This window comes from Phalacrocorax aristotelis, chromosome 7, assembly GCF_949628215.1.
Source record: "Phalacrocorax aristotelis chromosome 7, bGulAri2.1, whole genome shotgun sequence".
NCBI classification, from domain to species: domain Eukaryota; kingdom Metazoa; phylum Chordata; class Aves; order Suliformes; family Phalacrocoracidae; genus Phalacrocorax; species Phalacrocorax aristotelis.
The window spans coordinates 4,789,398-4,802,391 of NC_134282.1; the positions used below are offsets into that span (position 1 = coordinate 4,789,398).

The 12,994-nt window shown below is 38.2% G+C and overlaps 1 protein-coding gene across 1 annotated transcript in view; it reads right to left on the bottom strand.

Moving 5' to 3' along the window:
- Positions 1–12,994, bottom strand: part of PRKCI (protein kinase C iota) — a 29,110-nt gene continuing 16,116 nt past the window's right edge. Inside the window, exons 6-18 of the mRNA XM_075098496.1 lie at positions 12,682–12,822; positions 11,767–11,821; positions 10,998–11,056; positions 10,392–10,568; positions 9,781–9,878; positions 8,680–8,766; positions 7,930–8,065; positions 6,832–6,919; positions 5,528–5,653; positions 5,351–5,430; positions 4,205–4,294; positions 3,794–3,909; positions 1–2,587 (exon numbers count right to left, since the gene is read on the bottom strand). Coding sequence (XP_074954597.1) covers positions 2,500–2,587; positions 3,794–3,909; positions 4,205–4,294; positions 5,351–5,430; positions 5,528–5,653; positions 6,832–6,919; positions 7,930–8,065; positions 8,680–8,766; positions 9,781–9,878; positions 10,392–10,568; positions 10,998–11,056; positions 11,767–11,821; positions 12,682–12,822 — 1,341 coding nt within the window. The 3' untranslated portion in view covers positions 1–2,499. The remainder of the gene's footprint in view (positions 2,588–3,793; positions 3,910–4,204; positions 4,295–5,350; positions 5,431–5,527; positions 5,654–6,831; positions 6,920–7,929; positions 8,066–8,679; positions 8,767–9,780; positions 9,879–10,391; positions 10,569–10,997; positions 11,057–11,766; positions 11,822–12,681; positions 12,823–12,994) is intronic.

Genomic DNA, 12,994 nt, shown 5'->3' on the forward strand with positions numbered 1-12,994 from the left:
CCTAATATAAATGTTTTATTTAAAGTAAAAAGTGTGCACAAGTAAAGGGAATGATTACACAACAACGTTCAAGACCATATTCCACATGAAACAGGAAAATAGTAGTGACAACTAGCAGAGCACCCATAAGAATCCAACTCGTATACAAAAAGGAGGTTAACTCCACATAAATACATCATGCTTCTGGCGCAGACGCTTCCTCCAGAAGACAAAGCCTACTGCACCGGACTGTTTACACCCAGCGTCCCTTCTGAATAGCTGTGACAGTTGCTATATGCTTAGCAATGAAAAATAACTGTTACTATCATGGCACTTTGGAGAAAATGAAAGTTTAAAAACGGGTTTACAGTTATTTGTTTGTCACTTAGCAACATTCTTCATGCTTAGATACGTAAATAGAAAAAGCATCTTTTCTGTGACATTATCTATGAAAAAATTTCTTTTGTGCTTAAAGCAAAAGTTCAGTGTTTTACTCTTCTGTGATGAATAGCAGAAATGCCCTTCCTTACATAAAGCCATTTTACTTAATACCCTCTATGAAATTAAGCCACTGTAGAGACAATGCTTTTCTTGTTTGCTTTAAATAACTTCCAAGTTTAATATCAGTTACATCCTGATGTCTAAACGAGTCATGCGGGTGCAGAAGTCAGGGGCTAAACAATTAAGCACGATTTTAAAACTGCATGTAAGCAATTCACTTGGCATGAATTAATCGTGCTGAAATTATTAGCCGCTCTTTGAAAGTAGGTTTGCTCAGATAGTTTACATTTGAAAATATACAACTTGAATTTAAGGGAACCTGATGTTTAACAGCATGGGGGTTCAATGCTTCCCAGAAACTGAGGCCCCTCCAATCACCTCCCAGTTTTGAAAACTCAGGAAACTCTGAAGTATTGGGCTATTCGTGTTGCAAAGAAAAATATCAACTAAATACCACGCCATGACGCTGCTGCGTGTTTGTGCCATCTCTCTCCTTGACACTAACATGTAAGTGTAAAAACATAAGCGGGGAGATTTCTGCTATGAACGTACAGCGTCGCCACACGAGGCTTTTCAAGAAGAGACACTGACCAAGCAGAAGTCTTATTAGAAGCTTCGGCTAAGGTTTGCTAACTTGTGCTTACAGATACTTACATCTGCTTTTGGTAACACTTAGCTTGCCTTACAGCTCTTGCTTGCATAACACAGATTCTTTTCTTTGACGTCTCTTAATCCCTTTTCCCCAAAACAAAACAAAAAAAGTGGTACATTTGGCATTTCTTCAGCCTAAGACATTCAAAACTATTCCTTAAACATTAAAAATAGGAATTATCTGTGCTGTTTATTACACTGTTTACTAACATGAAATGTAAGAATCGCACCTCCCAAAAGCCCGAGTTTGAACCATTCTTTCAATTTATCCCGATTGCTTTACTATTACCTTTGAGTCTAGTACCGACATCTAAGGCTTGATTGCCCTTACAAATCACCCTCTGGGAGTGGTGAAGTTACGGGAGTCGTGGACAGCACCTGTTTTTTTTCCAAGATGTGCTTCTTCCACTGGTAAAGTGGAATGCATTTCCAACAGTAAGATTGAAAAATAAAAAGGAAACAAATGCCCTTATCTAGGCCGTAGCTGTAACTGGATCAGAACTGTGTACGTTAAGACAGAAAGTGTAAAAGCAGTGAGTATGAGGTTCCACATCCATCAATATTAGCTGCCCGTTACTGCTAAGTTACACTCTACAGATTTTAACTTTTTAAATTATTAATTGAATTCCATTTATTTAAACTGACACTTTATACCCGCACTGAAAGGGACAGGCTCAGAAAGGCACTCTCTGTGTATCAGTGTACAACTCCTAACGTATAATTTCAGAGCCAAGTCTATTGATTCTAATAGAGTTAACCATCCCCTTTAGGATAGGATCAATATACCCTGTGAAAGCAGCCATTCTTGACCTATTCAGTTTAAAAATCTGCTCTCCTTGCTGTCATTTCAACTTGAAGGGCAATAACATAGCTTCAAGTCTATGAGAACAGGGAAATGAGATGTTGAAAAAGGCGAGATTTAGAACTACAGAAGTCATAAGGTCTTACTTTGTCTTGCTGGAAAATTGGAAGTCCTTTAATAATATTTTATTACATCCCCTAATGCAATTTGTATTCTTAAAGCAACAAATAAAAAAAGCCTTTCCTTTATCAGAAGGCTGTGTTGGCAGATTATACAGCCAGACCCCACTGTTCAGTCAGGAACCCCAGAGACCAGCTTCTCTATGAAAATTCAAGTTTGGCAAGACTGTTGGAAAGTTTAACACTTTCAGTCTGGCAGCTGAAGGTTCAGCATGACAACTGTCCTGGACGACAATGAATACAAAAAGGAAATTAATGAGTAATTCACACTAGGTGACAAGGGTAAGACGTTCAGTTACTCGTTTTATGCAAGTGCATCGAAATGAAGAGATGTTTATCCATGCAGAAACAGAGAGTAACAATTGGCACAGTCCAGAAATGGAGAATTCAGACACATTCCTCGGCTGACATCAAAAGAGGGTTTATATATTCAAAGCCTTCAAATTCAGACTGGTCAATCTTCTTCACAATATCACTATTAAGATTAGAAAACAGTCATTAGTTCAGCAAAATTAAAAAAGGTAACAATATTAACTGATAGTTTGTCTTAAAATCTAGACCCGTACAGTGGATTGCAATTGAGAGCATTTCCCTCCTCTCCTTTGTCCTGACAGTTACCACTGGTTTATTTTCTAGCCCCTATAACGAACACAAAACCATCCGGGAATAGCAATTGGGCCGCTCCCACGCGCGCATTCTCCCCACAAAGCAATCTGCAAGGTCTGCAGTTTTAAAACTTTCCCCAAACAGTTGGTTTTGTAAAAAACAGAACACATTAGGGCGCGACAGATACTGCACCTGCATCAGCAACTTTTCTAAACTTTATTTGTACATTACGCATTTACAAAGGGATGAAGAAAGATGTTGGATCTCAGACCTAATTAAGGTGCGTAGGTAACATTTAATATTCACTGTGTGTTTACATACTACGTGAACATTACGCAAAACCCTAGAAAAATCCCCGAGATGCAAACAGCAGTGGCTCAGCCAAACTAGAAAGGCCCTTCCCTCCTCATCCCTAATCAGGGCCCCTCAGGAGTAAGGAAGCACACATCTGCTACGAAAATCAAACGCATTATTGTGCATTTTAGCAAGGCTCTTCAGCCAGGATAATCTCACTTGACTACTAACAATTTAAAACACCTGAACAAGCCAAACAAAGTGTCTTCGCTTGTTCAGAACACCCAAGATAAATTCAAGTCCCGACATTCTAGAAATATCATGGCTTAAAGTAATGCAAAAATAAACCACTTGACAAAACAAGTCTTTTTCCTTCACACGTTCGTTTCTTGCAGATGATACCACTGAAACTTGTAAAATAGCACTTATTCATCTTTCCCCACACTAAGAATATAGCAGCTTTCCCTTAGTTGGTATAGTTAGCTGATTGTTATCATTTGCATGATAAAATAATAATCATTTAATAGTGATTAAAACGATATAAAGATAATCATGCAATTTTTGTATAGTTAGTTAATTTTTACATCAAGCCAGAGTACAATACATCATCCGGCCATTCTGACTCTACCTTGGGGACACGTAATAGAATTTTCTCCAAACTAACAGAAGAAAATATTATTTAATGCTTTATATACACTCTCTGTACTACAACCACAGCTATTACATGAAGTATTATAACTTCTTCACTGACTTATCAGAACTTAAGTTCGACATTACTTACTCATCATCTGGAGTGAGCTGCACAGGTTCATTGGTGAATTGGGAATCAAAGTTATCCAGACCAAATTCTCCAGATATATTTGGTTTAAACGGAGGCACCACTTGCTTTTGCTCCATCTAAGAATAAATGCACTCAGTGACACCAAGAACGAGTTACAACCTATTGAATTATTTTTAAACAAGGCTGGAAGTTACTGTAAGTGTCTTTTGCATACTTCTACAAGCATTCTATTGATCTACCGTACTTACTGTGCATAAAAGGGGTTAAAAGACTCTATATTGTCATTACAGTACATCATAAGTTAAGAGCTGAAGGTTTTTGAGCTTAAGGTCACCTCTCACGCTCAAAACAAGTTGTCAAGCTGTCACTGCATGCAATGAAAATAAGCCAAGCCAGCGGGCATTCACATACCAGATCCCAGTCAACATTCCGAAAGAACGGGTGTCCCTGGATGTCTGCAAAGCCCGTTTGAGGATGGCAGCCCAAACGTTCCTTTGGGTCCTGTGCAAGGAAGAAAATATTTCTAAGGGGGGGTCGTGGCCTACACTACGTCAATAAAATGGAAATGTTACAAATTCCATGAGAAACAAAACACCAGAGTTTCAAGGGATGCTGAAGAACTAAGTCAGCATTATTTATTTTGGAAACTGTTCCAATTTACTGTCTGAAAATTAGTCATGAATATATGGAAGCCTTTAACAGAGTTGTATACAACCAACCATGCTGCCTTTCTTCATTTTTATTCAGACCTGTTTAACCACACTGTATGTTTCGGAGCAGATCTGGTTAGATTACAAGTGAATTTGATTCTTCGCCCCTCCCGCCCCTCTCTGAGCAGACCGAATACGCCGGGCGATCACGCTGGGGTGGTAACTGCAGGTTACTGATAAATACGGTGGAAAGAAGGGGTTTTAAAAAGACAATTCCACCTCCCTGTACATATATGTGCACACACACATGCTACCAAGGAGCTGTAACAGAAGCAGTGTTCTTGAACATTATTACTTTCTTAGAATAAATTTAAGCAAATCTGTTTTCTGCTGTACCTCTTTCTCCCCACTCATCTAACGCTCACTCAATAAAGGTCAGCGTGCGCTCGGACTCGTCTGCTACCACCTTTGCACTGTTTGACTCTCAGGCTAGTTAGCCACCAGCACAGAGTGAGCGTATGCTGCCTCTGCGTCTCCCTCGATGAAGCCATCGGCAGTTGTCAGAGCAATTTGCTAAGCTGCTTCTCTTTAAGAGCCAAAATTAATCTGATAAGTTTGTCCAATACCCCAGGCTAAAGAAATCACTCTGAGCATTTCTAAGCCTTTCAGTTTGAAACTTACTCATGATCCAAGCCTAAGAATCTGGAGCTTCAGATTCTAAGACAAGTATCTAGACTAGGTCCCCCAGCTCCACTGAAACTCTGCTTTAGGCTCACACCTTTTCTACCCTGTTTCTGTATACAGCAAGTAAAGTCTGTCTGCTACACATTGACTAGGCAAGAGGTTTTAAAAAAAAAAAACCCCAGCTGCTCCTGAGAAGTCTTAAATAGCCCCCTTTAGCTCTTACCTTATTAAGGAAACTCTTTAGAACACCTGCTGCTTTAACAGAAAGCGATCGGGGAATTCGGATCTGTTTTTCCAAAATTACTGCAAGAAAACAAGGTTCAAATCAGCCTTTGCATCTTTAAAGTTCAAGGTAAGTAGAAACAATGCACTGAAGTGTAGGAACGCTTATGGCGCTTACCTTGGAAGAGATAATCTTCTGTGTTCTGATCAGGATTGTCAGAACTCCCAACAATATCAAATGGTGACCGGCCCGCCATCATTTCAAACATCAGTACACCAAGTGCCCACCAGTCTACACTGAAGCCTAGAATTCAAATGGGAAAACACCAATGAAGATATTTTGGAGTAAAAATACCAACACTTTTGGGGCTAAAGACAGACATGTTCTGAGAAGAATTAATTCAAAAATTTAAGTATCACCAGTCTTTCTGATTACCTGAACAAAGGAGAGAGAACCACTGTACTAGACAGTACTTGGTTCATTATATGCGTGATAAGAGGAAGTGCTGTACAAAGCGAAGGAAATGCAAACAGTTTAAAGGTTGGTGTTAGGCCTTAAAAAAAGGTTTAGATAATATTTAAGCCTAGTCATTACTAACCAACAGAGCGTTGATTATCCGGGGCAGGGGACAAAGACAAGGAGGAAGTGTGTGATTCTTAATGGCAGCACAACAGTAATTTATGGAGCTGGGCACATCTATTCTACTATTCACTGGTAAAGAAAAAAATTCCAGTAGCTAGGCTAGGGCTGAGAGTTGGCCTAGAAAGTTCGTGGTAAGGAGGGAAGATGCAAAGCCAGTCTGAAAGAGACATTCAACTGAAATGAGACGGCAGATTTAAAAAATATATATATATGTATATACACACACTTTTTTTTTTTTTTAATAGGAACTAATTGTAGAACTTGTTAAAATCTTAAGGGAAGAAAACAGATCAAAGATCTGCTTGGCACAGTATTGGAAGCTTAGGAAGAAAGGACAGGTAACAGGAAACATACACAGCAAGCCTCCTATACTCTCTTACAAGTCTTCTTCAGGAACCTCATGGACTTCCTGAACAAGCAATTGCACAAAAAAATTCATTTTTAACACCGAGATTTGTGAAAGGGATGTCTGCTCTCTGGGACCTTTGTATCTAATACTATCTTTGCGGCCAAGTATAAAGCTCCAAAACACCACAATGCAAGACTGCAAGCGTATCATTAGTAGTAGTTAAAATAGTTATAAACAACAACAAATTTGGAAGACCCAAGCTATTCTTCAAGACTGACACAGAATTTAAAATGTGGAAGGCAGGGTATCTCATTTGCTTGGTGAGATGTTTTCTGCCCTTCCTTTGAAGGGTTTATTCACTTTTTCAGACAGGATGCTGAATTAAGATCAACGATGTGTCTAGTGGAGATTTATGCTTTCTACTGCTGAAGAACTTGAGTTCTTCACATAAGAGACAAGGTATATGGTAACAGTGAAAAATTCAATTTACCGTAATCCTCTCCCCGGAGAATTTCAGGTGCAATATAGTTTGGAGTCCCACAGAATGTGCTGGTTGTGTCACCGGGCCTCAGACCCTCCTTTAGGAACAGAGGGCAAGAAAATACAGTTAGCCAAAGAACCCACACTCCCTCCCTCTGCTGAGAGCTTAATTTTGAATTAATTTAAGTGTCCTGAATAAACTGCTTTTGTTTTAGTAAAACTATACTTAAATCTGTATGTAAACAAATAGAAAACACTACTTGTTTCAGAAGAAACAGAAATAGGTTGCATCTAGAGTCTCAAGAGGATGGCACGTATCTACTGATCACATCATCTTTCAAGGTTTTAGCTAGGAAGCCCTGCCACATCTCCGACAGGCAAGTGGGAATAACTGAGGCATGCTGGAACTGCTTACATGACTGGGGTGTCGCGATGGACAGTCACAAGCTTTTCAGAGAAGAGCACGGGATGCAGGTTGGGAGGGGGTTACCCAAAGGAGCTGTGCAGTTTTCATCCTTGGAAGTTTTCAGGACCAAACTGAACAAAGCTCTCAGTAACCTGGCCTGATCTTACAACCCACCCTGCTTGGAGCAGGAGGGCAGATTAGACCTCCTGAGGCCCTTTCTGACCTATGTTATTTTATGCTTTTCAGTGGCTTAGCCAAAATTATAGCATTTAAAATAGTTCTAGAAGATCAGCATCATGGCAATTCCATGGCAAAGTCAAACCTGCGCTCCAGTGTCTCTGTAGTGACAAAGCTTTCCTAGAGAAAATGGGAAATGCCACGGAATCCAAGTGGGAGCAAGTGGGACTGATATATTTCAACCTCTTTTTGAAATCAAGCTGTCTTGAGTATTTCAGCCTACCCCTCCCAGTCAAGTTGATACAGCAGCTTTATAAAACCATGAATGGTATATACGTGTAGTCTGTGCGCTTTGGCATTTCTTTTTCTTTTCCCCATTTGTAGAAGCAAAATGAGTACACAGGCTGTCTGCACTGTGCACAAATGAGTACCTTGACATTTCACAGTTTTAAGTCTCTGTATCTTTTAATTTATGACAATTTGTTAATTGTTGATTTTACTGGTCGGCAAGGAACTAGAGCTTACCTTGCACATGCCATAATCTGTGAGTTTAATATGCCCTTCGGAATCTAGTAGCACATTATCCAGTTTTAAATCCCTGTAGATTATCCCTCGCTCATGTAAATAGTTCAGTGCGAGACTGATTTCAGCCGAATAAAACCTAGTGCAGAAAGAAGGAGATATTGATGACTCAAGTAATCAAAAAAACAAACCACAATACCATAGTATTGGTAGTATGATACTTTTCTAAATATAATAGCCTGTATTCTATTATCTTTCATCAGAGAAGCAGGTAAGTTGTTTAGAATCGTACAAATACTTCTACCCACAGTCAATTAAAAAATTATTTTTAATTAATATTAATGTCTACTGAAATCATCCCTTTCATCTCACCATCTGAGATGAAACATATGCACCAAGAACTCAGCATTTGCCTGGACAGCTGGTAGTGGTTGTTGTAAGAGAAACACATTGATATCATTAGACAGTTAAAAAAACCAAAAACAAACCACAAACACATTTTTCTAGAAGAAATAAAATCAGAATCAGACTGAAGTCACCTAGGGTAATGCTAATACAAACAACACCTATTACAGTTCCTCCTCGAAACAAAAGTACGGTAGCTTGCAGCATTAAAGTGAGGATGCAGTTTCACATTTCTTAAATCCTCAATGTCTGGAGAGGATTTGCTAGCTCATCATTATAATCTCTGCACTACTGCGCTGTGTCAGAAAACCAACTGTTTTGATGCAAGAAATATGAAATTCGGTGTACCTGGCATGCTCCTCTGGCAGCTTCCTCTGTCTCTGCATATGAAACATTAGATCTCCTCCATTTACATACTCTATAACGAAGAATAACCTGAAACACACAGGAGTTTGTTAAAAAGAATTGTATACAAGGCTGAAGGAGATTTGAGATGTTCCGAGTCTGTTATTGAACAATGTCAGTTCAGCAACTCCCATCTCTCTGGTCATATGGCTGGTTTCACCATTTTCCCTCCCTTTAAATAAATTCCCAATGTTAAACATCAAGCATATGAAGTTTCTCTAGACAATTCCATTATTCCTAAAGGAAAGTAATTAATTCTTCCCACTCTCCTAATCCATTACAGCTAATGCTAGTCATTATTACATATATGATATATAAATAGATTCACATCAGTTTCTATGCACAACCCAGCATTTAAAAAAAAAACTTTTCTCATTTCCCTTCCTGATCCCTTCAATCTCCTTTGTTTGTGGTTAGTACTATTAGTATATTATAAAAGCTCTTTTTTCTCACTTCCCTGCACTAGCCTGCCACCTTTTCAAACATCAAGGATGTTGTTTAAATATACAATAACTATGTTCTAAATATACTGAAAATTATTACAGAATAAAATAGTAATTTATTTACTGCAATCTCTTCTGAATGTAAACACAAAGGAAAATAATAATTTTCATCCTATAATTCAGGTGCTATTTTCCGACTTCTGCTCGGAGGCATGAACTCTCTGAAGACAAGTACGTTTGAGATCAATTTCCTCGATGTTTGTACTTCTAATTTCTCACTCCCTAAACCTTGTTTTCCTCCCCTTCTAGGCTCTGTCTTCTACCTCATATTCTTCAGCCTTTTTTCTGCTAGCTGCACCTCTCTTCCTGTCCCCAAGCCTTCCCATCACACCTACCAGCGCTTTATATTCCTGTGCATCTTCCCAATCTGAAAAGCTTAGATGATGAACATGGCCTTTTGCTCATAAAATGCTACGGTGATTTAGAGTACATTGACTTCCGCTACCTGCCTAACACTTAATGCTTTAAATAGGCCTTTGAGGTGCCTAACAGTACCAAATATTTCTTGAACAAGACTATGTTATTATCTTATGACCTTTACCTGCTTTCTGTCTGGAAGCAAGAGTGTAATCCAACAAGAAAGGGATGATTTGAAGCCTGTTCAAAGACGTGTTTCTCCGTCTGAACCCAATCAATATCCTATTTATTTAAGAAAAGCAACATTCAGAAAAGTGTTGTTGCACTTCTGAGGTCAAGCATTAATGACAACTAGCAAAAAGATACTCAAGTGTTTTGCCGTCCTCATTTTACTTGCAAGAAATTAAATATTACACAACTCTCCAATGTGAAGTAAGACAATTTAGCATACTCTCTTTTTTCCTCTGTCTTGAGCATCCCATACTTTTAGCCTCACTGTGTTACTACACTTGGGAATGAAAAACCACTTGCTATAAAAGATAAACTCGTGCAGACAAATATAAAGTAGCATAAAGAAATACAAAAGAAATCAATGGCAGACCAAGAAATAAAGGCAAAAGCTCTTGGATAGCAAACCACAGTCACTTGTGAACCTTCTGTAGTACAGGTTGTATAGAAACCGCATGTATCATTTTCAATTGGCGTTGCAGACCCAGAAGCCTGGCTCCCACCTCACAGTAAATACTGAAGCTGTTTGGAAGAATTGCCTGATTTACTGATAAAAAGCTTGCCTACCTCATCATCATTGACGAGCTCTTTCTTCACCACTTTCATTGCATAAATGCGTTCAGTTTTCTTCAGTCGAACAAGCAGTACTTTAGCATAACTGCCTCTTCCTATAACTCGGAGCAAATCAAAATCCTGAAGACCGAGACTGGAGGAAGCTTTGCCACTTTCTCTAATGCTCATTGCCTTTTGACAAAGGTAATTTGAAATTAGTAAGCAGGCTTGCTAATTTTAACAACTGCAAAAGTTAGCATTTCAAATAGAACAGCAAAATTAATATAAACAACTGATTCAATTAACACTTGTTTTTCTTAAAACTGCACTGTCCTGGAAAGGAATGTGAGGGGGGAGAAAGGAGGCAAAATAGACTTGGCAGATAAGAAACAACTGAAGCTGGAGGACTTTGGAATACTTTCTAAATCAAAGCACATCTCAACTTGATTCAAAATAAAACAGCTTGCAAGCTATAAATGTATACACCTGAGTGCGCAACTCAAACGTGCTTTATGTACCAGTTTTCAGTTTGTGACAAGTTAAATCACTGAAACCTTGAAATTGAGAGAGACAAGGGCTTTAAGATTTCTAAATACAGTTAGCATGGTTACGATACTTCACCTCTTTTTCTTCACCAACATGGTCCAAGCTCTCATGACTTGAGGGATTGTACGGAATCACTAGAGGTGCAAGAAAAAATTAGACCAATGTGACACAACAATATTTTCTTTTGTCTTAAAATTTCCACACGCAAGAGCTCAATCAGAGAGATACAACAGATGCATTGAAATTGTGCAAGTACTCGAAACTGTTCGGTTTGTTTTGTTGTTTGTTTTGTTTTGTTTTTTTTTAAACCATGAGAATCATTCTTTTGCAATACTGCATTAATAATCAGTTATGGCTAATATAAAACCCTGTAATATATTTGGAGATCTATTCAGATTAATCTTGACTCCACACAGAATCTTGTGCAGAACATTGGTTTAACCTGATCATTCAAATTCACATGTTAGGACCACCGTTCTGACTGCTACAAGAATGAACCTGTTTGGCTACCGATTCAGCAGAAACCATTCTGTTAAGGTTTGTGTTTGTTTGGTCAATAAGGGCATTTAAAGTACACAGATTACTGATAGAAAAGTGTAACTGACAGCCTAAATTCTTCCCTTTTAGCCAAGTTCCTTAAACTGATACGATATGAACAACTGAGGAGTTTTTATATTTATACCCCCCTTAGCATTAAGAAGCTGTCTTAATTTTTGATAGATACAACAATTAATAATGTTGCTGTATGACAAAATTAAGGTTTTAAAAATAATTTTAAGTTATTCTCTTTCATTTTAAAACCCAGAGTTTACAGTAATTTAAAGAAAAAAATTATTGATCTTACCTGATTCTACATTATCTGGATGCACCGATGATGGATCCATAGGCATTATTGGTTCCTGCAAATATGCACAGGATTTTTGTAACAGACTGTCCAAGTGTGAGACACATTATTTTAGGGACAATAAATGAAAGTAATGATCCCTGAGGAGTATAATCTAGCTACTTTTTAACTTGATTAGTCAAAATAGTTACTGCTCTAATCCATATACAATCAAAGAAACCACTGCAGTCCTTATTTTACCTATTTTCCAGAAGTTATGACATGTTTCCAGAAGCTGTTGAAGTGACAATTTAGTACAACAGAGAAAAGAAGTACAGCAGATGAGAAGCGAGACACAAAAGCTCAAGTACTTCAGCAGTGCATATTATTAGCTAAGTGAATTAACAAAATGTTGACCTATAGCTGTCTGCTATTAATATTAAACCAGGAGCAGTAATCATCTAAATCTTTCTGGGAACTTAAGAACTAAGAATGATTGAATTTCTTGGGTGAAAAGTCAAAACTTCTGCACTTCATCTTCCTTATCTGTGAAATGGGAAATATTCTAACGGATGTTTAGAGAATTTATTTTACCTGTACCTCACTTCGAAGATGCAAAACGGTATGCTTAAGTGTGCGCACATGCTATGTAACAATGTAGTGAAGGATGAGATAAACATCACTGATACGTTTATATTTGAAACAGGAAAAAATACCAGATGTGCAAGTTAGATGCCTGTCTTGCAACTAAGTTGCCATTCTGCTGATTCCCAAACTTCCTTGCAAAGTGTCACAGTAACCATAAAGAATGATGTTTTACCTAATGCGATTATTTGCAGACTACAATCTGAAAACCACTAGTATAAAATGGGCTTTTTTGTTTGCTTGGTCACGTGTTGTTTTTTAAAGACAACTTTTCAGTTAAGTTTTACTTACTGGTTGCAGTGTATGACGGCCACATTCAATACTGACAAGTTTGTGACACTTCTTGTGAACAAGGAGTTTGCAATTGATGCATTTGTATCCTTGGCGACCCAGGCCCCATATCCGGTCGGTGCAGATGGCACAATGAGCTCTCTAGAATGACAAACCAACAAAACCAATTAAAGAGCAAAACTAAATAAAAAAAAACCCAAACAAAAAAACACACCACCACAAGAAAACGCGACAAGAAAACCCCAAACAAAACTATTCAGCCACACTTTCATTAACAAAGAACATAGGATAGGAGATCAGGAGATCCCTACTG